Source organism: Hemiscyllium ocellatum, chromosome 26 (genome assembly GCF_020745735.1).
Source record: "Hemiscyllium ocellatum isolate sHemOce1 chromosome 26, sHemOce1.pat.X.cur, whole genome shotgun sequence".
NCBI lineage: Eukaryota > Metazoa > Chordata > Chondrichthyes > Orectolobiformes > Hemiscylliidae > Hemiscyllium > Hemiscyllium ocellatum.
This window is the reverse complement of record NC_083426.1, coordinates 37,222,045-37,249,520: the sequence shown is the minus strand read 5'-3', so window position 1 is coordinate 37,249,520 and position 27,476 is coordinate 37,222,045. Positions and strand designations below refer to the sequence as shown.

Sequence of the window (27,476 nt, the reverse complement as noted above, 5' to 3'; positions counted from 1 at the left end):
TAACCCACTATTGACATAGAAATCAACTGGATTTAATAACTTGCAAAGGGAAGGCTTGTAAATTGTTCAAGTGTCTTATGATGGCTTTTGATGGAAAAGTGTACAAAATGGGTGCAATCCAGATCTCAGTGAGAATCTTTTCTTTTCAAATGCTCAAAGAGAGCAGTTAAGCGCATAATAAAATGTTTCTTGCTGTCATAACGAATCAAGTGCAAGTGGAGGATTTTTAGATTAGATTTCCTACAGTGTGGAAACAGGCCCTTCAGCCCAACCAGTCTACACTGACTCACCGAACAGTAACCCACCCAGACCCATTTCCCTCTGACTAATGCACTTAACACTATGGGCATTTTAGCGTGACCAATTCACTAATCTGCACATTTTTGAACTTTGAGATTAGATTAGATTACTTACAGTGTGGAAACAGGCCCTTCGGCCCAACAAGTCCACACCGACGGGCTGAAGCGAAACCCACCCATACCCCTACATTCACCCCTTACCTAACACTACGGACAATTTAGCATGGCCAATTCACCTGACCCGCACATCTTTGGACTGTGGGAGGAAACCGGAGCACCCAGAGGAAACCCACGCAGACACGGGGAGAACGTGCAAACTCCACACAGTCAGTCACCTGAGTCGGGAATTGAACTCGGGTCTCTGGCGCTGTGAGGCAGCAGTGCTAACCACTGTGCCACCGTGCCGCCGAACTGTGGGAGGAAACCAGAGGAAACCCACACAAACACAGGGAGAATATGCAAACTCCACACAGACAGTTGCCCAAGCCTGGAATCAAACCTGGGAACCCGGTGCTGTGAAGCAGCAGTGCTAACCACTGGGCCACCGTGCTGCTCCTTTGGGAGCTGGGGGCATTGTCATTTCTGGGGAGATCTTCTTTGCCCATGGGATGTGAGTGTTACTGGCAAAGGCAGCATTCATTGTGCACCACTAATATTCCTGTAGACAGTAGACAAGAGGAATTCTGGTGGAGAGCTTGATGGGTGGATCTGTAAGATCAGAGTCTCATTTATATTGCTGTTACATGTGCGAATAAACCAACGATTTTGAAATCATTTAACCCTGGGAGCAAATGGAAATGGAACATGAGGACTGAACAGCACCAAATCCCTTTAATATTTTAGGGAGGTTTGTGGTGCCACTTTTGGAAAGAACAGCACCAGCACCAAGTGCTTAAACTGCAGAGTAAACTCAAATTAATTCTGTTGCCTCTACTTAGACTGAAGATAGCTTTTTTAAAATATGACTGGTCCTACTATTGAATGTCATGAGATAGAAATGAACATCAGCTTTGAATTCATGTGGAAACACAAACAATGTAAGAAGCTTCATTCTTGAATTGCTGGTGTGCTACTGTGTGAGCTCAACCTATGTGTAGGTGTCACTAGTTCTTAACCTTATAAGCATAATTACCTTTCATTGATATAACACTTCTAAATGACTCAAAGAATCTCCCTAAGGGTTTTAATAGAAGAGTAAGCAGACAAAAATGTTGACATTAAGCCAAAGAAGGAGATTTCAGAACAGGAGACACTGTTGTATTATTAGGAGCATCATAAATAGGAGAGAGAAGGGTTCAGAGCAATTGTATGACCAAATCCATCTGAATGACAAGTTGTGCTTTAAGTTTGCCCACTGGAGGATGACTTGCCTACATGAGCAAATACACAGCACTACCTCAACCCCCACCCCCCCCCTCCCCAGACCTACTAACACCATTCATTATGTGATGCCAGTGGAAAGCCAACATCTTGATTGATGACATTAACAACTCTGATTACAGAGTACATTAAATTTCCAGACAATCAAACACACTAATGAAAGTGTTTTATTAACAGATATACACACAGCATCTAATGCAAAATCCAAATAACATGAGACAACCAAGGCACAATATTTGATTTTAAGGCATTCTTTCACACAAACACTAATACTTGCAGGGGCTGCATTAATTCACACTTTCAAGACTGAGACCAAGAGCTTTCTTTTAGTTATGGATATCAGTCCAGATTAACTATGAGTTAACTCAATGACAGAACAGAGTTGAGGGACTGAATGGCCTATTCCTCTTCAGCTATTCCTACAAATTCCAGAGTGAGGTCTGAGTAGTGCCCTTAAGTATACACACAACGTGCATCCAAATCAAATTAGGATTAAAACAAAAATGACAGTGAAGCTGTAGTCGTAATTGGTCTTCCTTTTGAGTACTAAGGAGACATGTTTGCCAAGTCTATATAAAACACTGGTAAGGTCCCATTTGAAATATTGTAACCAATTCTAGGCACCACACTTTGAAAGGAAACCAAATCCTTAGAAAGAGTACAGAGGGGTTTTACAGGAATGGTACCAGAAATGAGAGACTTCGCTTATGTGAAGAGACTAGAGCAACTGCATGAGATATGGTTAAGAGGAGAGTTGATAGACATGTTCAACATCATATATAGTTTCAATTAAGTGAATGAGGATAAATGATTTCCAATGGCAGAAAAAAAACAGTAACTACAGGACACAGGTGGAAAAACATGAGCAGAGGAACCAAAAACATGTCAAAACATAAGTTACACACCAAGTTTTTTTAATAAGTTGGAATGCACTGTCAAAAAGAATGGGGAAATAGATTATATAAACATTTGCAATGGCAACATTTCCAGGGACAGGTATAAAGCAGGGGTGAGATTAGCTGGAGAGCCTTTACAAAGAACTGGCCCGGACACTGTGCTTAACATGGTCTCTTCATTCTGTCTGATTCTATATTGACATAGTGTACAAAATGTGATAATGTTCTATTTTTGGGGAAGTGATTCACAGAGGGGAAAGCAGAAATGTATGGTTTGCCTTCACCACTGAATTTAGAAAACTGTCCTATGTAGCAAATCCCTGTATATTTTTAAACAAACATATTATTTAACCATTCGAGTAGCTCCATAACACATATAAAACTTACAGTATGTGTGCCTTTGGGGAGGTATTGAGGTCGTGGAGACATTTTTAAAATGCTGGTAATTTCTGTCATGCAGATTGACACAATTACTACAGAAATCTAGTGCGATCATTGAGTCATAGAAGTCTGTAGCATGAAAACAGACCCTTCGGCCGAACTTCCCCATATCACCCAGTTTTCACAATTAAACTAGTCCCATTACCGCTGTTTAGTCCATATCCCATCCATGTAACTGTTTAAATGTTTCATAAATGACAAAATTGTACTCGCTTCCATCTTATTTATACAATCTCATTTTGAAGGTGGTCATGGGGTAGAAGGATGTAAAGAAGGGAATAGATTCAAAAAAGGAAAATGGGTTATCTCTACACTTCATTTGCACAAAGTTGGTTGTGATGATTTATTGTGAAAGGATGTCTTGTACGTCCCAGAGGGCCTACAGTGATTAAGGAGATTCATTATATGATGTGTGCCATATTTATTTCAGCTTTTAAACGTGGAGGTCTTTGGATCGTTTTGACTTTACTTACCTGATTCTTTTTTGTACGATGTGGGGTTTCAGTGGCTATAGGAAAAGCAGGAAACTATCACAATATTTCTGATTACACAGTTCAATAACAGATCAAAACGGCATGCGGGTGGTGGAAAGTTGTGTGTGAGGTGTCGCTGTTCGGAGTAAGGGTCACGGGACCAGAAACATTTGTCCTGATTTCTCTCCACGGATGCTGCCAGGTTTTTGCAGCAATCTTTGCCTTTGCTGTCGGTGCTGGACTGTGTCCTCTGAAGTTGCAAGGGGCGAGTGGTACACGTGCTCTGCCTGCATTTCTAGCTCCCTCTGCTGCACCGGCCGAGCAGAATAAGAAATCTGTTTTCCAGGTCACCAATCAGTTATGAATGAACAATTACAACGAGGTTGCTCCGACTTGGGGACTTTTTCTCTCTGTTATTTCGCTCCGTGCTCGTTAACATCTCGTTTACAATGAAAGGTTTGTACCTAAATTATTGAGGCATTATCAATCCCTGCCGTTCAAACCTTTCTGCATGTTGCGGCTCAACGATTGACTTCAGATGGAAATACTGGCAATTGATGCAGCAACACAGTTCATGTACCTTTTCAATATAATCGTCATACTATCCCAGTTATTGTGTCGAAAAGAAACAAGGACTGATGCTTCTGTTGTATCCCTTCCAATTATTAATGCATTTATTCAGAGTTGTTAACTTTTTAAAAAGAAAATGTTGCATTCTTTAACTTCATTCCATCAATAAATAAATGGAAGCAGAAACAGGTTTTGAAACTTCCTATAAATACCATAGGTTTCAGCTATTTATAACTTTAGCACACCCCAATACATACATACTGTTCAAATATACATTCCCACTTAAAAGAAATCTTCCCTCGTCCTCCCTGTGCCGACTTGTGTTTCTCATCATGAATGGTTTCTGCCCCAATCCAGGTTTGTTCTACACTGTAGGCTGTTCCAGCTCCTGAAGACCGGGGGGAGGGGGACGGGATTTGGAAGTGGACAAATCCTTTCCTCCCTTTACCTATCAGGCTGCTGGGAGTGAAGTGAACGCTGGAAATCACCGCAGAGACACTGGGAAACCACAAACGCTTTTCCCCTCCCCCCCCCCCCATCCCCAAAACACACACACGCGCAAACCGCACATAGGGTACAAATAAGACAGGGATTAGAAGCCACACACTCGCTACTACAGAACCACACACACACTTACAGACTCCAAGAAAATATAAACTCAGCAACTCTACAAATCGTATTCAAACACCGTTCCCACCTCCGCCCATATGAAATAAACTCACAAACTACTATACATGGAGAGCAAACACACAGAGCCTTACAAAGGCAGGAATTCACACCCGCGGACAGAAACACACACACACACAAATCGCACAAAGGGTCCAAATCAGGCAGGCATCAGAAGCCAGACACTCGCTAACACAGAACCACACACACTCACAGACTCCAAGACAATACAAACAAACTCAGCAACTCTCCAAAACGTATTCAGACACCACTCCCATCCTCACCCCCTCCATTACGTCCCCAACACAACCACTCCCACCACCCCTCAACCCCCCACCCTGTAAAATAAACGCTCGAACTACATGGAGAGCAAACACAAAGAGGCTGACACAGGGCAGGCGCTCACACCTTGGGACACACACACACACACACACAGACACACGCTGGGAACCAAGAGCCAGCATTCAGCTGAACTGAGCTGAGAAGGACACGCAGTTCTGAGGAAAGGTCATCGACCTGCAGGGTTAACGCTCTCTCTTTCCTGACGGCTGCTGTGCCACCCGCTGAACATTTCCAGCGCGTTGTATCTGGATTGCGAGTCTCTGCTTGTGGGCACTGACTTGCCCGGTCTGAAGGTGTTCCGGATTGAGATTGGAATGGCAAACGTGTGTTGGAAGTGTTGAGACATTTTGGTAAAGGGGGGGGGGGGGGCGGGGTTGGTGCGGCTGTTAGGGGAGACCGAGTGACACAGAGACTCTGTGGGATCTCCCTGTGCTCAGTGTGGAGCTGACAGTCACTCAGTGAAACAGGAACAGCCTCCAGTGCCATTCTGAGGAGAGAGAGAGGTGGAAGTCTATCCAGCGGCTGGCCAGATGCAGTGAGCTGAATCCTCCCAGGGAAGGGGCTGAGGGAGCACCTCTCCCCTCCGACTCAGGATGTCTGCTCCCGGGGAGGGTGAAGCGGTCAGCATCACCCCTTCCCTGGTCATCTACATCGGTGTGGAGGTGCTGATCGCTGTGGCCTCGGTGCTGGGCAATGTGCTGGTCTGTTGGGCAGTCAAGATCAACCGGGCTCTCAGGGACACCACCTTCTGCTTCATCGTCTCCCTGGCTCTCGCTGATATCGCCGTGGGCTCCCTGGTCATTCCTTTGGCCATTACCATCAGCATCGGGCTGCACACCCACTTCTACAGCTGCCTGCTCTTCGCCTGCACCGTGCTGGTTCTCACCCAGAGCTCCATCCTTGCGCTTCTCGCCATCGCCATCGACCGCTACCTCCGCGTCAGGATCCCAACCAGGTAAACCTCCCCTCCCCACCCCCGCTACCCCCCCCCCCCCCCCCCGCCCTCCCTGCGGCATGGCTCCCTCTTACAGAGCCTGCCGAGTGAGCTACAGCGCACACTTGTGAAACGCGGATGTAGGGTAAGGTGCAAAGCAGCCAGTGAGGGGACTTGTCCTTCACCAGTGATACTGCAAGGGCATGTGTGGCTGAGAGGAGACTAGCAGGGGCTGTATACAGGCTCCTGGCGAATGAGTGCGGCTTTCCGGGCAATCTGACATCCCCGCAGTCCCTGCTCACCCTCTATTACAAATGTACAGCACGGTGCCGATACATCGCCCTTGCTTTCATCCATGCGGTTCGTTTTTGGCTCCTCTCTCCCTCAGTGTGTGTGTGTGTGTGTATGCTGGCATCTCTTAACCACGCTGATCTCTTCCCCAAGCTGGTTAAAATGAAATCTTTAAAACGACTTGTCTGTTGAAAGTGGTTGTGTTGGACATTTAATGTGATGTATGACACCCTTGGGGATGCAACATTAGACTGGTGACACAGAGCCTGTGTTAGTACATGTATATTACGGGTCAGGTAGTGTCCTGAGTTTCACTCAGTTCCTTCTCAGGGTCAGGCAGTAATGCATGGAGTCCAGTCCGCTGTGCATGGTCATTGAGATCGTTTCCTGTCCCTTAGTCTCTCTTACGATTGAGGACAATGAGAATGACAACGCCTTTGCAGTTTTATTTATTGAGTTATTTATTGAATTCCAAGGGAGCTCATGACTGGATTACAATGCCAAGAACTGAAAATTAAATTGAGATCAAATATCCCAGCACAGCTAAGTTGTAAGAACTCGGAGACCAGCTTGGCGATTAATCATTGCTGAAAGTGGGGAGAGTGGGATTTTTTTTCCAGCGACACTTGCTCTACAATATTTACTTCCCGTCATACGGAGCAGCAGCATGAACAGTCGCTGCACAATGACTGTCCTGTCAGACTGAGAGTAGCGTGGAGCTAGGCAACGTGTGGCGATGTTGTATACATTTTACCGTATTCCTGTACTTCGTACTGAAATACACGTGACAATAGACCTAATTCTGACTCTAAAATTTGTAAATAAATTCAGGAGGAATGTAAATTACTATTGAATTTCCAATAATTCAGAATGATGTATTAGGTTTCTGGTTCCTTTCAGTAAATATCACACCTGATGGAGGAACTGACCTTATAATCACACCAGTCTATTCAATATAACAATGTCATCTATACACATCTCAGCAACTTAATTCTTAACCAAGTCCTTCATTATCGTCTTAGCTTCTTTTGAAAGTGGACAAACTGTTCAAACAGAAGCATAAATATCCATGATAATGCCACTATTGCCTAAGTCAACTGGTATCCAAGCTTTAGAAAATAATGTCCTTTCTTTAAATGAGGGGAAAAAAAACTTGGTGTAAAAGCCCACTCTTAGAATCATCAATTACATTTTTTTCCAAAAGTTAAAGACCTTAAAGTTTTTTGTGATGTGATGAGCTCAGCTACAGTCAATGGCTAATAACTCTCCTAATCAATCTGGTTTTCCAACTGTTGACACGGCATTAGTCTCTACATTCAAACTAAAAAAAACAAGGTTGCTTACAGAACTCCACAAATTCTGCAAGACAATGATATTTATGCCTGGAGGATGAGAACAGTCAGTCCTGTGTTAACAACTGTGATGGCTTAATTATTCACGCAGTTTATTTTCAGGCACAAACTATTTGTCAAAATATTTCTAGATGGAAATCACATTGAGGTATTAATTACAGTGGCATTAATTACTATGACTCAATAAACATCCATTTAGAATTCATACTACACTTTAGTTATCACTAGTATTAAGCTCTGGCATTTCCTTCCTAAAATGTTTCTGCCTCTGCATCTCTCCTTCCTCAGTTAAGACCTTTGGTAAAAACTGCCTCTTTTGATCATCTTGCTAAATATTGTCTTAGGTAGTTTGGAATCAAATTTTATTTTACAAATTTAAATTTTATAGTATAATGCTCCCATAAAGCAGCTTAGGATATTGTATTACATGAAAGGCTTTATATAAATTTAGGACATTGCTGTAACTTACAGATGGCAACTTTTTCAAATGATACATATTCTATTTATTTTTACTCTCCAGGCAATTCCAGACTTAGCAACCATTAAGGAGCATGTTTACCTGCTACAATAGGAGTCTAACAGCAAAGACAATCATGTGGTAGTGTTCCTAACTGTGAATCAGACTCTCCAAGTCCAAGTCTGATCTCAGGACTTGATGGCTATACAAGATGTGATATAACATAACCAATAAAGTTAATTGCCAATCTGTAAATCTTTATGGCAGACAGTAGGAGAAAGAAAATTTTGTGGTTAGCTAGAGCCAAGTGATGTACCACAGTGCAACTGCCTCCTAATGTTAAAAGCCTTTGTGTGTAGATTCATGTCATTAGCAATTGTCCATCCTCACTCTAAGGAGCCACAATATATATACACACACAAAGCAAAAGAGAACCATCCTATTGTTTTGCTAATGATCTGGTATATTTGTTAGATCTTGTAGGGGGAAGGCAATAGCTTAGTGGTATTGTTGCTGAACTATTAATCCAGAGACCGTTGCAAAGATTCAGGGTCTATGGCAAACGTTGGACTTTGGAGTCAATAAAAAATCTGGAACTAAGAGTCTAATGATGACCCTGATACCAGTGTTGATTGTTAAAAAAAATCTGGTTCACTAATATCCTCCAGGGAAGGAAAAAGAAGTGAATGAGTACAACCAAATGATTAACACTGTGGACATAAATATATAGAAATTAATAAAACACTTTTAAGATATAGCAATTTGGAGACCAATCAAACAATGGATATATTTTGAATTTGGGAAATTAAATCTAGTTTGTGAAATTAAATCTAAATTTAGGGACTGTTGCCCCAAGAATTAATAATACATGTTTGTAAATCACACTTGACATTACACATGGGGAATCAAGATCAAGTTTAGTCTTCAGGTAAAGTGCAATTATAATGCAAGTGATACGGAAGCCAGGGTGAATAAAAGTAAATGACCATTTATAGTTGGACAGCAAGTTGTAGAGTGCTTTGGGAAGCAGAGGAGTAGAGATGGGTGTTGCTTAGAGGTGTATCTACAATACAAGTCACATGGCTGAGGGATAAAGTGAGGTGCTGAAGAACCATCAAACTGGAATTAATAGATGACAAATTTACTTAGGCTGTTTCCATTATAAATGTTGACACAGGAACTTACAAACAGCTAGCATTGCCATGGAAATTACATGGAGATGTAATATTTTTAATGTGGTCCATTAGCTCTTCTCCTATGGCATAGCACATGGTAAGCTAGCACAAAGTGCAGTTTTGAGCCTGAGAGATAATTGTGAGGGATGTACTGCTTAAAATAGTCCAATTCTATAACCATATACTCCATTCTCTTCATACTTTCTTTGCAAATTCTCATTTTCCTCTTCTTATAGGCAAGGGAGAGATGGTAGGATGGATTTCCCTTGTTTCCACCTTTCAATTGATGGAATAGTTAGATGAAAGTGCATCCACTCAACCACCCACCAACAACAAACAAATCAATTTCTTCAGAAACTTGAAAAATAGGATAAATGTTTGTTACTTAACCGAAAATGTATTCTCAACAGCACATACTGTCACAACTCCACAGACACACAAGTTTACAAAATAAAAGGTTTTACAAACGTGAAAGCGACGTTTAGGTTTTAAAAGTTCAAAAGTTCCTAGGCATGCATGGTTCCCTCAGGATGAAGTCTTGAAACATTACAGGCTTATAATTTCTTTTGACTCTACCGAAGAAGTAGATTTTGGAGATTGATGAAGATTGATTTGCAGTAATCTGCTGCATCCAGTCTTAGGTTTCTCTGGCCTTATTCCAGACAAGGTACATTCAAACCCCTGGAGTGAAATGATAGGTAAAGGCCAGCCCAAATTCTTATGTGACCTGGTGGATTTTATGCAGGGTTCCTTGCTGGAACTTTTTCTCTTTCACTCTATGTGATGCTCCCAAAAATTATTAAACATTCTTTATCAAAACCCTAGTTCATGTCACCTCTGTTTTCCATTGTGCTCACAAATGATTTCTGATCACTTGGTATTGACATGCAATGTGTTCAGTTTCCATCTATAATCTTGTGATAGAATACATTTTGATAGAAGGTTTTTTTTTCCCACACGTCCATTCTTTGGAATTCCTTTCTGAAGCCAGGAATGTGCAAGCCCATTGTAAATTAATTTCTGTAAGCTATTTGGATTATGGCAACAATTAATTCACAGCAAAGGTTTGACAGAGTTTATTGCCTTCTGAGTGAAATGTCCAGCTATGCAGGCTAGCTCAAGGGTCCTGTGTAGTTCCAACTGTATTGTCAGTAAGGAATGAATGGGTCACCTGAACACTCAGCTCCATTTTCTTTCAGATGCAGAAATGTGCATCCTTCATTTTGTTTAAAGGAAAATGTTCATTTTTATTAAATCTGTGGGCCCATCCCACATCAGCATAGCACTCTTTATAATGGAGAATGCGTGTCTAAAGTAGGCACATTGTAATTATATCTTTATATTTCAAATGGTTTTGCCTCCTGCTGTGAAAGGGTGTAATTACAGGTCTTCAATTATACATTGAAATTTTAAACTATGAATGTAGAAAGAGAAATTCAAAACGGGAGAAAATGTTTCACGTGCACCCAGAAAAAACAGGATGTTTAATATAGAGTCATAGAGCTGTACAGCTTGGAAACAGATAACAGATCCTTTGGTCTAACCTGTCCATGCCAACCAGATATCCTAAATTAAACGAGTCCCATTTGGTACATTTGGCTCATATCCTTCTAAACACTTCCTGCTCATGTATCTCTCCAGATGCCTTTTAGGTATTGTAACTGTACCAGCCGCATTACTTCCTTTCGCAGTTCTTTCCATACATGCACCACCCTCTGTGTGAATAAGTTGCCCCTTCAGTACCTTTTAAATCTTTCCCCTCTCACCTTAAAACTATGCCCTCTAATTTTGGACTCCCCTCACCCCAGGGAAAATAACTTGGCTATTTGCCCTATCCAAGCCCCTCATGATTTTATAAACCTCTATAAGGTCACCCCTCAGCCTCCGATGCTCTAGGAAAAACAGCACCAGCCTATTCAGCCTCTCCCAATAGCTCAAACCCTCCAACCCTGGCATCATCCTTGTAAATCTTTTCAGAACCCTTTCAAGTTTCACAACATCCTTACGAAAGGAGGGAGACCAGAATTGCACACAATATTCCAAAAGTAGCCTAACCAATGTCCTGTACATCTGCAACATGACCTCCTAACTCCTATGTTACATTATAGACTGATAAAGTCCTTCAGCTCCATTTATTTGTAAATACTCAGCTGGACAGAACTGTAAGGCATACAAGCTAACTTTTTCATGCATTCTGTTTGAGCTTTTCATGACCTCAAACCTTGGCCAGAGTCATCTCGTTGGTTCTTTAAAACAATATTTTACAAGATAACAGAATAGCTGCTTTGATAGAATAGCACATCATTCTTTCATGTCAGGCTTCAATCCAAGATGGATGCATTGAAAGTTTTATTTTCTTTGGCAGTTGCTAAAGTTTTAATTAAAATTAATTATGTCAGTTTTGATTCAGCTCAAAGTGATTGCGAGCTCACAACACAAACTGCTCTTGATTTTGTACTGACTGTAATTAAATTAGTTTCACTCTAAAAGACACCACAAAGATGGACTGTAAAGAATTGGAGTTATGCAGCAGCGCAGCATGCATAGTCTCCAGGTTATTGGTGAGGCCTGCAAAGGAAGTTTTAATGTGAATCAAAGTATTTAATGCTGATCTCGAGTTCTGAATAATGTCTGCAGTTGCAACAAAAGAGTAAAAACACTGCTGCAATTGCTAACATGGGCATCTTCACCACAACAAAGAAATAAAAAGAACTTTGCACTGATTTTGTACAAAGTTTCAATCATTTGCTTCCACAGTGCTGATTACAGCAACAAAATGAATAAAGTAACTAAAGTGAAGATTTACAGATGGAGTTTAAATGAAGATTGCAGTAATGAGACATAGATTCTTTATGTCAAATTATACTAAGTTTCAACATTTATATTGTTACAACTAGATGAGATGAAGTTAACTGGCTGTTCTCTTTTCAATCTCTACAGTTGATCACAACAAATATTTAATTCTCTCCAAAAAAAATGTATCTGCTTTATCCATTAGCAAGATGAAGTCAATCACAAGCTTATCTCTTCTGAAAGAGAATGCAAATTTATTACCCTCTAATCCCAAGCAAAATAATAAACGTGTCAAGCATTCAGCCTTTGTGCATTCGTTCGGGTTGTAGTACACACCCACACATTAACACAGGTACAAGTTAAAGAGGAGTCAGCATTAACATTTCGGTCCAGTGATCCTTCCTCAGATCTTCCCTCAATCACTGGACCTGAAATGTTAACTCTGATCTCTCTCAACAGACACCGTCAGACCTGCTGAGCTTTTCTAGCTTTCTCTGTTTTTGTTTCTGATTTCCAGCATTTGCGGCTCTTTTGGTTTTATAAAGTAATTGCATCCAGTACAAAGGAAGATATAAGAATATGCAGTTCAAAGTCCTTTTGGTATGTCCTTGAGGAATAAGTTTTTAACCTAAGAGAAGGAAGGTTTAGTTGGTTGTGGATACAGTCAGTAATCGTTTAATTTGTACAAAGTTAAAAATCACACAACGCCAGGTTATAGTCCAACAGGTTTAATTGGAAGCACACTAGCGTTCGGAGCGATGCTCCTTCATCAGGTGACAACCACTTAATGAAGGAGCGGCACTCCGAAAGCTAGTGCTTCCAATTATAGTCCTGTTGGGCTATAACCTGGTGTTGTGCGATTTTTAACTTTGTTCACCCCAGTCTAACACCGGCATCTCCAAATCACGTTTAATATGTAGATTTTTTTCTAAAGTTCTTTATTTCCTAAATGTTCTTTACTGCTTGAGTTTGAGGGAAACAAGCCAGTTTCTTCTAGAGAGAGAGAGAAGAGAGACAGCAAATAATGGTGACATCATCTTCCTGTTTAGAAACCTACAAAGGGTTACAGAACTTCCTTTGAAATACTGGTTCCAGTATGTATTTCAACAGGTTCCTTCAGGTGGATGTGTCTATCGCAGCATGTCCAGCATTTTTGCATTTGTTAATGTGCTGGTGATTACTTCTACAGACATGACTTTTCCAATCAATGCAAATCACTTCTGGGAGATCATTTGCACATGTGAATTAGGAGTAGGAGGCTATTCAGCCCCTTGAGCCTGCTATGCCATTTTAACAAGATCATTGCTGATTTGCTTGTTGCCTGAATCCACATCAATATCTTAAAGAAGATTTCAGCTTATATTGCTAGAAATGACAAATGTAGTTTAGCAATAAATCTTTCCATTCATCAACTACAAGATTTGATTACTATTTTTGTAATTAATTTTAAAATGTCATGTGTAGTATCTTCTCCATTATCATGTCATTCATGAAAAGATTTTCTGCACCGACAGCAATTCCCAGAGGTCACATGCTGATCTCCACAGTCATTCATCAAAGAGGTCACAAGGAAGCAAGCAATGACACCGTTTACTATTGGTTCATCTACAATATTATGTTGAACCTCCAGTCACTGACAAGATAATGATTCCTGAAGGCAAGCTGGTGAAGAATTAGTTATCGCAAAGAAAGCGTGTTGACAAATACAGTTTATATACAGAATTTAATGAGCACGCAGTCATGTTGAAAACCTGCATCTCTAACACACAAAGCAGTATGAGTGTCCTGTCAATGATATCGTCATGTACTGAGAAAATTAATCCTGGTTCTAATCAATGATAAAAATCCAGCTGGGTCTTGACCAGTCAGTATATTCCTTATGGTCATCAAGTAAGTTATAATGTCATCTACAATTTCAGAACATATTTTCTTTGTTTGCCTAGAGTAATTATCTGTTGGATGTGACCCAAGTGTTTATTTGTTCTTAAAGAAAATTAGATAGTCATGTTGATCAGAAATTCACCATTGTGTATGAACGGATCTCAGTCACACTCCAAATCTAGAATAGTTTTCAATTTAGTGAAGTGCAGGCTGAATTTTAAGACAATAACACAGTTGGTTATGGCATTAACATTATTATAATTAATTATGGCAGCAACATTTGAATGAAAAAATAGCACAGCATTTTAAACACTCAACTCAAGGTTCTTCTGGTGTTTGGATTTCATTGCTCAAAGATAAAAGTAATAGATTTCAATATAGCTAATTCTTTCTGCCAGTTCACTTTGCTTGTTTTTAACAGTAGAGAATAAAATAGCTTTCATTGTTGTTCTATACATTCTATTGACTAGAACTGGCATCCTTAAGCATGATGTGAAAGCAGTAATTGACTCAGGACCTGAATTTCCTTTCTCCCTTTGGCTGAGGTACCACAAATCACATGGCTTGTCCAGTGTGCTTCATTTCTGTATAAAAGATGGAAAATAGTCCATTGTTCAACTGGTTGTATTCAAGGAGTAATAAATTGTTGGGTGCTGGTTTATTACATGGAAGTAAAAATTAGGAAGGGAAACTAGCAACACAATGCTCAAGCTGATCTACAAGGTGTTTTAAAACAATGAGGAGCATGGAATCATTATCAAGTTCAGTTTATTACTTTAGAATTGAGCCACTCTCAGAAAGTTAAGTGGACAGTTACAAAGCCTTTTTAACTGGAGAATAGAAAGGTGGCCACAAGAACTTGCAGATACAAGGAAATGCAAATCCTTTGAATCTCAATTTCAATATCCAAGATCAAAGACTTTATCCCAAAAGGTCATGCAATCGTAATATTAATTATTTTCACTATTCGGTTAGGTAAAGCAAGAATATGAAATTCTTCATTTTCAAATTATTCTATAAACCTGACATGAGTCCAGAAGTTTGCATATGTTAACATTTTAAAGAATAACCTAGGAAACATGACAGGTCATTTACACACAGCAAGTTTCTACAGACAGCAATGTGAATATGACCAAATAGTCTATTTATGCAGTGCTGATTGAGGGATAAGTATTCATCAAGCTACCTAAGATAACTTCCCTGCTCTTTTTCAATAGGGCGCCATGGGATTTTCTGTGTCCACTTGGCAGGAACTCTTCCAAAATAGAACATAGCTGACAGCACAGCACATCCTTAATCCTGCACTGCCACATAAGCCTCGATTTTAATGCGGAGCTGCTGGAATGCAAATGAAGCGAGAACTAGCTGCATGCCAGGACACACATCCTCTTTCTATTCTCCACCTCACAGTCTGCTTGGCCAACAACCTTCATATCTACTACACTGATCTACAGAATTTACCATACATACAAATATTTAAAAAGTGGAATAGAAATACTCTATTCTCCTGTCCTACTCAGTCATCTTACAATATGCAGTACAACCTCTTTATGTTTTTACTCACTAGCAGCTATGCCATTTGCTGGGAAGGCAATGATGATAGAAAAAACAAAATCCTGATCAAATTAGAGGAAAATAAGATCTTTTCTTCCTTTGTGACCATGAAGGAGGTTAGGGGAAAAGCATCAATTCCTGCAGCCTCTCGAAATTTGTATTCAACATCAGTTTACACTGAATTATGATATAGATGAATCAGGCCCTCTGGGAGAAGGATTACAAATTCCTCTAAGCAGTGAATTAAATTTAGTGCAAGATGTGGAACATCTAAGAATTATTTTCCCACATATTATTCTCTATGATTCTCTTCATTTTTTGGAGAAATCGCATTTTTAAATTACTGGAGTTGGCTTTCTTTTGTGATTTATGTCACAGAGAATTCTGATAATTCAGCTATGTTCCAAAATGCACTTCACACATACAACTGGGAGACATTGCATCATTAGTTTGGATTTTAACCTATCTGACATTCTGTCTGTCGGGTGAATCAAACACCTCAAAGGGGGATGGTTGGGTAGAGATTGAAAGATTGGGGGAGTTACCTAATGTGTGGATTTTCTCTAATTATGTAGGGTTTACCTAAGCATAAACACTGTACTGAGCAGGTAATATAACAGTCACTCACTACCTAGATCTAACAGCCCTGAATTCAATTTCAAATAAGAAGTAACAATGAGACTTAATTCCCTTATTATAGTATTTACAGTACACCCACACCTCCATGGAATAGTCTGATCACCTTGCCACCTTTAAAAATAGAAGTGGGTGTGATGGCGGAAGGCTTAGGCCAGGATTTATACAACATTTGATGCTTCTAACCTGTACTTAACAAGTCCATTTGAGGTTAAAACTTGCCCTTATATCTTCCCAAAAAGATTATTGTCAGTGAAATCTCATTCCCTTTTAGGTGTCAGAGTCAAACAAAAATGATCTACAAGGAAGAGCATTTTATTATTACAGTATATGAACCAAATAGGGAGGAAAGAGAAAGCAGAATTATTATTTATGTCATTCTGCAGAAGTATCATCTTCCATTGATTGATGAGTAATTAGCACCTGTGGCAATTATAGGAACAGGAAGTTAATAACTCAAATCTTGACATAAACTTATCCTCTTGAAGATGGTGAAGGGGAAATGAGAGGACTTAGTCAGGAATGGAAAACCTCTTTATTTTCCATTTCCTGCTCTCCTTTGTTCCCACTTCCTAATAATTAATTCCATCATCTGTACAGAATTGACCAGAGTTGGGAATGTCAGCCAAAAAGAAAACCAGTTCATTTTGTGTTGGAAGCATATGTCAATGTAACTGATACTGAGACTGTTATGTCCCTTCTCATAGTTATTTGCAGTCACTATGAACCTATTCTCCTTTACACGGAACACCATCTGGCTTTTACTTGTGGACACTTTGATTTCTAATTATGTTTCAGTCCCACATGAGACAACTTTCCAAGAAAGAAGTCAAACGCTGAGTATAGTCAGACACTCTGTCTAATCTTTGCCTTATCAATTCATTCCAGCAAGATGATGTAATCAATCTAAATAGCTGTGAAAGGAGTAATATCTGCAGGATTATCAGACTAACTGTATTGTGCAGTAATCTAGCAACAAAGTCATTCTGTAAAACAAATGACAAGGAACTACTGAAGAAAATGGTTTCCCAACCGGCATAAATATGGACATAAAATGCATAAAGGAGAAAGTGAGGACTACAGATGCTGGAGATCAGAACTGAAAATGTGTTGCTGGAAAAGCGCAGCAGGTCAGGCAGCATCCAAGGAGCAGGAGAATCGATGTTTCGGGCATGAAATGTTTCAGATAAAACACAATAATCTCTGAAAATTCAAGATAAAATTGTCAACTTGCCTTTCATGTTCAGATGATAACTGATTGATTATAAATTTTACAGCAGTTCTTGTTTTGCTTCATAATCCTTATTTGAATGCAGTAGTTTACATAGTTGATTCCTCAGGATTTATTAAAATAAGAAAAGTTAATAAGAGTTTTGTGAGCTACAGATGCTATGAGACTATGAATCACATGACAATTACATTGAGTAGACCAGTTCAGCTCATCCTAAGAGAACTTTGGAGAACAACCCTGAAAGTTCTTTTTTTCTCAGAATTCAGTGATTACCTCCACAAACCTATTTGTGAAACTGTTTATGAGCCAATCAATCAATCTTTGCATAACGAAGCAATTACTGACATCAATCATAAATTGCATTTTTACTAATTTGAAGCAATATCCTTTCACCACCCTGGAGCTGTATTTTAAAGTAAAATTCCAGGTGATCTTTTCCTTAACATTTACTTCTTATGTCATTATTTAAGATGATACCAGAGACAACTTTTGAAAAGTTTAAGTTTCTCCAATCATTCAGCATGACTGAGCCTCCCTTCTGCCTTGGTATTGAGAAATGAACATAGTGGTCGACATGCTCTTTGAATAGATAAGTGCATCATTTGGTCACCATTTCCTCCAACTTTAATGAAAAAATCGGCTTTGATTTTTGAACTGTTCTATTTAAACATGTAGATCCAGATCTTCTCATTTCCAAGGGAACAATGGGACAATGATTGTGTAACCATTATTGATTGTCATATGAAAAGAAAACATTGGGTTGACTCATTCCCTTTAGGGAAGAAAATCTGCCGTCATTACCTGGTCTGACCCACATATGACTCCAGACTCACAACAAGGTGATTAACTATTAACTATCATCTGGGCAATTGGATGATAAATGTTGGTCTAGAAATCAATGCCAAATCCCATGAACCATTCTTTTAAAAGGTCTGTCCAAGAATGTAGAAAGTTTCTCAGGTATGTCCTGTGCCTAAAACTGATGACAAATAAACAATTCTCAGGGTAGTTCCAAGACCCAAATCTTCAGCTGCTTCACCAATGATGTTTCCTCCATTCTAAGGTCAGAAGTGGGGATGTTTGCTGATGACTGCACAATGTTAATCACCATTCGCTCCTCCTCAGATACCAAAGCAGTTCATGTCTAAATGCAGCAAGACCTGAATAACGTTCAGGTTTGAACTAATCAATGGCAAATAATATTTGTACCACACAAATGCCAGGCAATGACAATCTCCAACAAGAGAGAATCTAAACATTGCCTTTCGATGTTCAATGATAGTAACACTGCTGAATACTCCACTATCAAATCCTGGGGGTTACTATTGCTGTGAAATGGAACTTGGCTAGCCACATGCATTTTTTGGCTAAAAAAAGCCAATTAGGGATGCTGGGAAATCTGTGGTGAGTAATTTACCTCCTGACTCTCCAAATTCTTCGCTCCATCTAAGAACCACAAGTCTGGAATTTGATGCAGCTCCAGCAATACCATCCAAGACAAACAATCCAGCTTGATTAGTGCCACATCCATTACCTTGAAGATTCAGTCCCTTAATTGTTGATAGACAGTGGCATGGTCGTAACTACAAATTTGTACACAGTTGTACCATCTACAAAGTGCAACTCACTTCAGCAATTCTCAAAATATCCTTTGACAATGCCTTTCAAATGCATGACCACAAACATAGAGAAGGGAAAAGGCTGTAGATGCATGGAAATATAATGAAAAAAAAATATAGAAATTAGAAGTATGAAGACTCCAAGGACTGCAGCAGTTCAAGGAGACAGCTCACCACCCGATCTTCCAGGGCAATAAGGGATATAAAGACCAAACTAGCCAGTGGTGACCTCATATCTTTGAATAAATAAAACAAATCTAATTACTTTCTGAAAATGCAATTAATTACACCATTGAATTTTTGTACAAAGCTACATGAGTATTGTGAATGGATTTTAAAAGGTTTGTCAAGCGTCTGTGACCTTAAACAAGATGATAGCCAGATTCCCTGCACTATGTGGATTGGAGTAAATTAATGTTTAGATCAGAGTGGTGCTGGAAAAGCACAGCAAGTCAGGCAGCATCCAAGGAGCAGGAAAATCGATGTTTTGGGCAAAAGCCCTTTATCAGGTTTTTGCCAGAAACGTCGATTTTCCTGCTCCTTGAAAGCTGCCTGACCTGCTGTGCTTTTCCAGCACCACTCTGATCTAAACTCTGATTTCTAGCATCTGGCGTAAATTAATGGTGAGCAGAATGTTGCATTATAGTCAACAATATGTAGAGTGTATAGAAGTGATTCACTAAGTTATAGTAGGGATAAACGCCTTTATTTATAAGGTAAGATGAGATAAATTGAGCTATTTTCATTAGAGCAAAGATGCTTACTTGTTCCACATAATAAGCCATAATGTCGAGGTGACAGTGTTGGAATGGAGTGGACAAAGTTAAAAATCACACAACACCAGGTTATAATCCAACAAGTTTATTTGGAAACACTAGCTTTAAGAATACTGCTCCTTCATCAGATAACCATCTAGTTACCTGATGAAGGAGCAGTGCTCTGAAGGATAGTACTTCCAAATAAACCTGTTGGGCTATAACCTGGTGTTGTGTGATTTTTAACAAAATGATAAGAGTTTTGAAAAACTGCATCAGCAAAAAGATAATTTTCTTTAATTACTAACTCAGTCATTAAAGCATATTAATTTCATACACAGGCGACTATCCATGTGGAGTTTCCACATTCTTCCCGTGTCTGCGTGGGTTTCGTCCGGATGCTCCGGTTTTCACCCACAATCCAACGATGTGCAGGTCAGGTGAATTGACCATGCTAAATTTTCCGTAGCATTAGGTGCATTACATAGAACATAGAACATAGAAGGATACAGCGCAGTACAGGCCCTTCGGCCCTCGATGTTGCGCCGACCGAATCCTACCTAACCTATACTAGCCCAATAACTTCCAAATGCCTATCCAATGCCCGCTTAAATGACCATAAAGAAGGAGAGTTCACCACTGATACGGGCAGGGCATTCCATGAACTCACAACCCGCTGTGTGAAGAATCTACCCCTAACATCTGTCCTATACCTACCACCTCTTAATTTAAAGCTATGTCCCCTAGTAACACCTGACTCCATTAGCGGTAAAAGGTTCTTAGTATCTACCCTATCTAAACCCCTAATCATCTTATACACTTCTATCAGATCTCCCCTAAACCTTCTCTTCTCCAATGAGAACAGCCCCAAGTGCCTCAGCCTTTCCTCATAAGATTTTCCTACCATTCCAGGCAACATCCTGGTAAACCTCCTCTGCACTCGTTCTAAAGCTTCCACATCCTTCCTATAGTATGGCGACCAAAACTGCACACAATACTCCAGATGAGGCCTCACCAGAGTCTTATACAACTGCAACATGACCTCAGGACTCCGGAACTCAATTCCTCTGCCAATAAAGCCCAGTACACCATATGCCTTCCTCACAGCACTATTTACCTGGGTGGCAACTTTCAGAGATCTGTGTACATGGACACCAAGATCCCTCTGCTCATCCACACTACCAAGTAGCCTACCATTAGCCCAGTAATCCATCATCTTGTTATTCCTACCAAAGTGAACGACTTCGCACTTAGCTACATTGAATTCCATTTGCCACATTTCCGCCCAGCTCTGCAACTTATCTATATCCCGTTGTAACCTACCACTTCCTTCCTCACTATCCACAACTCCACCGACTTTTGTGTCATCCGCAAACTTGCTTACCCAGCTTTCAAGTCCTTCCTCTAGATCATTTATAAAGATAACAAAAAGCAATGGTCCCAAAACAGATCCTTGTGGTACACCGCTAGTAACTGCGCTCCAAGATGAACATAATCCATCAACTACTACCCTCTGTCTCCTTCCAGCCAGCCAATTCCTAATCCAAACCTCTAATGTATCCTCAATGCCATACTTCCGTAGTTTTAGCATTAGCCTACCATGGGGAACCTTATCGAACGCCTTACTAAAATCCATATACACAACATCTACTGCTGTACCCTCATCCACTTCCTTAGTCACCTTCTCAAAGAACTCAATAAGGTTTGTGAGGCACGACCTGCCCTTCACAAAACCATGCTGGCTATCCCTGATCACGTTATTCCTACCCAGATGTTCATAAATCTTATCCCTTACCATTCTCTCTAAGACTTTGCCCACCACTGAAGTCAGACTCACTGGCCTATAGTTACTAGGGCTATCCCTACTCCCTTTCTTGAACAATGGGACCACATTCGCTATCCTCCAGTCCTCTGGTACTATTCCCGTTGACAATGATGACATAAAAATCCAGGCCAATGGCTCTGCTATCTCCTCCCTAGCTTCCCATAGGATCCTGGGGTAAATGCCATCAGGCCCAGGAGACTTATCTATATTCATCCTTTCCAATATTCCCAAAACCTCTTCCCTGCATATTTCCAGGGCATCCATTCTAATTATTTGTGATTCCATATTCACATCAGCAACAGTGTCCTGTTCCTGAGTGAATACTGATGAAATCAGTACTGATTAATCAGGGATAAATGTAGGGGAATGGGTCTGGATGGGTTACTCTTCAGAGGATCGGTATGAACTTGTTGGGCCAAAGAACCTGTTTCCATACTGCAGGGAATCTAAAAAAAAGTCAAGAAATTTCATGTACACAGAATATAATTTGGATGTCCTATCAAAAGCAATGAAAGCAAAATCCATAATAATTTTAAAACAGAAAATGGATCAATACTTGAATGAAGAAGAAAAATAACTTAATACTGGGAAAAGCAGCAGGCAATTGGAACAAATTTATATTTTTTTTCAGGGACCCAGCAAGATGCATTAGTTCCCTTCAGTGCTTTGCGGTATTAAGATTATAGGACGCGTGAGCATTTTATGAAGATGCAGGAAGGTTAACTCTCTACATGTGTTTAATGATATATTTTTGTCTGGTAATTAAATGAATGCAAAAGCAGAATTAGTATTGGATTGTACTGACTTACACTGAATATTGAATATTAGTGAGTGCAAGTCAAAGGTGATTCTGGTCAGACAACAATAAAAGACCAGATTTAATTTCCAAGGCACAGGAGGGACATTGAAGGCAGGGGACATAAGGCTAAAAATTAACACTTAATATTGGGTTGTGAAGAAAGGCAGAAGAAATAGCTTTTTAGCCTTGAAAGGAAGTGACTGAGAAAAAACATATGTTAAAATGACACACTACAATAAAATGTAATCCAGAGTACTGGCTGCAGATAATGCAAGACGATAAATGAAAGGATTAATATTGGGGAGTTCCCAAAAAATGTCATTTGACTCAGAACATTAACTCTGTTTTTCTCTCTCCAAGGATCCTGCCAGACCGATAGAGTTTCTCCTGCACTTGCCTATTTTATTTCAGATTGCCAGCATTTGCAGTATTTTGCTTCTTTTTTGGGGAAGTACATTCCTCGGAAAAAAAGGATGAGAATGAATTTCTGGAATAGTCATAGTCTTAGAGTCATAGAGATGTACAGCACGGAAACAGACTCTTCGGTCCAACCTGTCCATACTGACCAGATATCCAAACCCAATCTAGTCCCACCTGCCAGCGCCCGGCCCATATCCCTCCAAACCCTTCCTATTCATATAATCATCCAAATGCCTCTTAAATGTTGCAATTGTACCAGCCTCCACCACATCCTCTGACAGCTCATTCCATACAAGTACCACCCTCTGCTTGAAAAAGTTGCCCCTTAGGTCTCTTTTATATCTTTCCCCTCTCACCTTAAACCTATGCCCTCTAGTTCTGGACTCCCCGACTCCAGGGAAAAGACTTTGTCTATTTATCCTATCCATGCCCCTCGTAATTTTGTTGTCCTGTACAGCCGCAACATGACCTCCCAACTCCTGTACTCAATACTCTGACCAACAAAGGAAAGCATACCAAACGTTTTCTTCACTATCCTATCTGCCTGTGACTCCACTTTCAAGGAGCTAAGAACCTGCACTCCAAGGTCTCTTTGTTCAGCAACACTCCCTAGGACCTTACCATTAAGTGTATAAGTCCTGCGAAGATTTGCTTTCCCAAAATGCAGCACATCGCATTTATCTGAATTAAACTCCATCTGCCACTTCTCAGTCCATTGGCCCATCTGGTCCAGATCCTAATCTGAGGTAACCCTGTTCGCTGTCCACTACACCTCAAATTTTGGTGTAATCTGCAAACTTACTAACTGTACCTCTTATGCTCGCATCAAAACCTTAAATTAATTTACAACTAAATTAGATAGGAAATGCAAGCTTTTTATTGGTGTCTGAGATACGTTTCCTCCTCTGAGTTAACCTTGTGAAAATAGTGGTGTGCTGCTAAAGTTCCAGTGAGTGTATCTTTTACCGAGGTCTCTAATATGGTGTGTAACTTGTGTAATTATCCCAGCTGATGATAATACAGGACAAGTCAAATCTCAGGGGAAACCTGGGGATTTGATAGATCATAACTTTATTGTCTCAGTTGGTTACCATTATGGTTAGTCACTGAAACATATTCATACGGGCTGCCAGTGTTGTTTAACAAAATAATAAGGTTATTACTCAAAATAAATATACACATAAAATACAGTTTTGAAAGTTCTCAACATAAATAGCAAAACAAAGTTTCAACATACTTTCCAGTATTATTCTTTTTTACATATTCAATAATAATGAACTGCCCCATCTATCTCAACGCTTTTCATTTCTTACTTAATGGATTCTTTACCATGTCAATGGCCTAGAATCCTATTTCCAGTTCTAATGGCCTAACTCTCTTCTTGATTGTAACAAATTGAAAATTTCTACACAAGCTTTCAAAGCTTGGAGATGCCACAAACTAACTTACTATTCCGCTGATATGAAACCGTTCTGATCTGAAGTCCTGATTCTTGAGCAGAAACCTAATCCTGGATCGAAACTGAATTCCACTGAATTCAAACAATTAGTAGTGCTGATTTGTTTCACTGTACATCATAAAATGTTCAGCTTTATAAAATTTCATGAATTAATGTATCTGATTGAGGCAATTAAAATAAATCACATATTTTCTCATAAATTATGTAGTTAGTTCCTTGTTCTAAATGCTTGGTAACCTAGTGTAAAAAAAAAGTTACTTTCACCGAACTAGAAATGCAAACCTATTTTACCTCCATCTTCAACTCCAAATGCCAAATTTTAAGAACAAATTATACCTCTTTATCACATTTAGTATAGGATTGCTGTATCACAAGTAAGGTATTACAAATAAATACTGGATGTATAAAAGTAATGGGTACGGGGAGATCTCTAACAGCCATTTCTTTTACCAAATAACTGTCCCAGTACCTCCATATATTCTGGATGTAGGCTTGCTCACTGAGCTGGAAGGTTCGTTTTCATCACCATACTAGGTAACATCATCAGTGAGCCATGGGATGAAGCACTGTGACATGGCCTGCTTTCTATTTATGTTTTTATGCTTCCTTGGGTTGGTGACATCATTTCCTGTTCTTTTTCTCAGGGTGTGGTAAATGGGATCCAAGTTAAGGTGATTTTTGATACAGTTCCAGTTGGAATGACATGCTTCTAGAAATTCTCGTGCGTGTTTCTGTTTGGCTTGTCCTAGGATGGATGTGTTGTCCCAGTTGAAGTGGTGTCCTTCCTCATCGTGTGTAAGGATATTAGTGAGAGTAGGTCATGTCTTTTTGTAGCTAATTGGTGTTCATGTATCCTGGTGGCTAGTTTTCTGCCTGTTTGTCCAATGTAGTGTTTGTTACAATTCTTGCAAGATATTTTGTAAATGACATTAGTTTGCTTGTTGTCTGTATCGGGTCTTCCAAGTTCATTAGCTGTTGTTTTAGTGTGTTGGTGGGTTTGTGGGCTACCATGATGCCAAGAGGTCTGAGTAGTCTGGCAGTCATTTCCGAGATGTCTTTGATGTAGGGGAGACTGAGAGACCTGACAGCAACAAGCCCCAACAAGCAGACAAAACATGTCTAGAAACCCTAGCCACTCTCCTCTTGACCCACTTTCACTAGTATCCTTACATACAGTTGAGGAAGGACACCACTTCAACTGGGACAACACGTCCATCCTAGGAGAAGCCAAACAGAGACACACACAAGAATTCCTAGAAGCATGGCATTCCAACCAGAATTCTATCAACTTACACATTTATTTGGATCCCATTTGCCACACCCTTAGAAAAAGAGTAGGAAATTACATCACCACAGGAAATGACATCACCAACCCAAGGAAACCTAAACACACAAAAGAAAGCAGGCCGTGTCACCTGTGCTTCATCCGGAGGCTCAGTGATGATGTTACCTAGTGTGGTGACAAAACGTCTGAAAATGAACCTTCCAGCTCAGCGTGCAAACCTACATCCAGAACCTCAATCTGAGCTACAAATTTATCAAAACTCGCTGCCTCCTTATATGGCTCAGTTTCAAATTTGTTTGATAACCTTGAGATGTTATACAACATTGAAGGAGCTATATAAATGAAAATTTTGCTTCAGTGTCCAGGAACTGCAACCTGACTCCAGGTCTCTTGTTAGAAGTTGAATGCTGGGAGTAATGTAGCAGATTTGCCTGCATCTCTCGATATCCATTGCTCCTTTCAGTTCAGCACTCAACCACTCAATGTGGCTAAGTAACAGTCTTAGCTTTACTGGTAATGAGGGAGAAATTGCTCTTTTTTTTGTTACTAAACAGACATGGACCAAATCATTTGTTTTACAGTTATTTTAAATCCAATTTTCTTTACCACAGTTTGCTTTATCCCATTGTGATTGACAAAATTTAATTTCCTCATTAACATTTTTTGTTTTAATGTAATGTATGATTGTTACGAGTAATTGTATCTTTTTTTATTCAGTTATGGAATGATAACTTTGCTGGCTCAGCCAGCATTTATTGCCCATCCCTAATTGCCCAGTGGGTCAGTGAAGAGTCAAATACTTTGTTGTGGGATTGGAGTCACATGAAGGCCAGACAAGGATGGTAAATTTCTTTCCTTAAAGGATGTAAGTGAACCAGAAGGGATTTTCCTAAAAATCAACCATGAATTCATGATCATTATTAGACTCTTAATTCCAGATTTTCTTTTATTGGATTCAAATTCCACAAGGCAGGATTTGAACCTGAATCCCCAGAACATTATCTGGGTCTCTGAATTAACAGTCCAGCAATAATACCACTGGCCATCGCCTCTTCTAATGTTTAGGTAGATGTGTATTAAATCTTTGCTTCCTTACAATAACGTATATCCTCGTATAATTAGGGTTACCAACTTAAAATCTCTGTTAAATATAGTGTAGACTTCACTTAAGAGTAATGCTTAAGGTAAATATTTAACAACCCAATTTATATGTTGACAAAAAGTGAAAATCTTCCATTAAATTCAACATTTCGAAAATGAAAAGGGACAATTTGTCATTTGCAATTACAATCACTATTTTGGATTTTCAAATCAACAAGCATAAATTTAACAGACTAAGTTCAAAAGCAAAACAATGCTTATTCATCAGGTTGTATTATTGTCCCTTTCAGTGTTACTTCAGTTTTTTCTAAGTGCAATGATGACTGAAAATGACAGTCAGTATAATGCTAAAATATCTGAAGTTTCATTCGCAAATCAAAGGAATGCTTTGAAACTATTCATTCTTTTAATAGAATAAACAATGATGAAATAGTCAAATACACAAGTTTTTTTTTTAAATTTAGAGATAAAAAGGAAATGGTTGTAGCCAATTTCCTTTACAGAGAATCACTTTGATTTCTCTACAAGAATAAGATAAATTGTCAGTCGTTGTATTTATTTATTCTGTAACAAAGTTCAAATGGAGTCTAGGAAATAGATCTTAGTTCTGTCACTTGAAATGTTCCTTGTGGAATTATTGAGTGCCATGCTGTTTATAAAGCAATTGTTCATGGATTCTTCACTGTTTTTATCATCACAGAATTAGATTTCTCCAGAATTACTCCAGATCTTTAGATCATCCACAAAACCATTTTCATGGAATTTTAATTGACTCCACAGATGTCTGTGCAGTTGGAAAAAATTTATTCGGTACATCAGAAAGTTAGTGTCACATCTTTCAT

General features: G+C 39.5%; 1 protein-coding gene across 1 annotated transcript in view; it reads left to right on the top strand.

The window, feature by feature from the left end:
* Nucleotides 1-5,469: 5,469 nt before the first annotated feature.
* LOC132828415 (adenosine receptor A1-like) overlaps nt 5,470-27,476 on the top strand; it is a 72,689-nt gene continuing 50,682 nt past the window's right edge. The window contains exon 1 of the mRNA XM_060845502.1: nt 5,470-6,022. Coding sequence (XP_060701485.1) covers nt 5,661-6,022 — 362 coding nt within the window. The 5' untranslated portion in view covers nt 5,470-5,660. The remainder of the gene's footprint in view (nt 6,023-27,476) is intronic.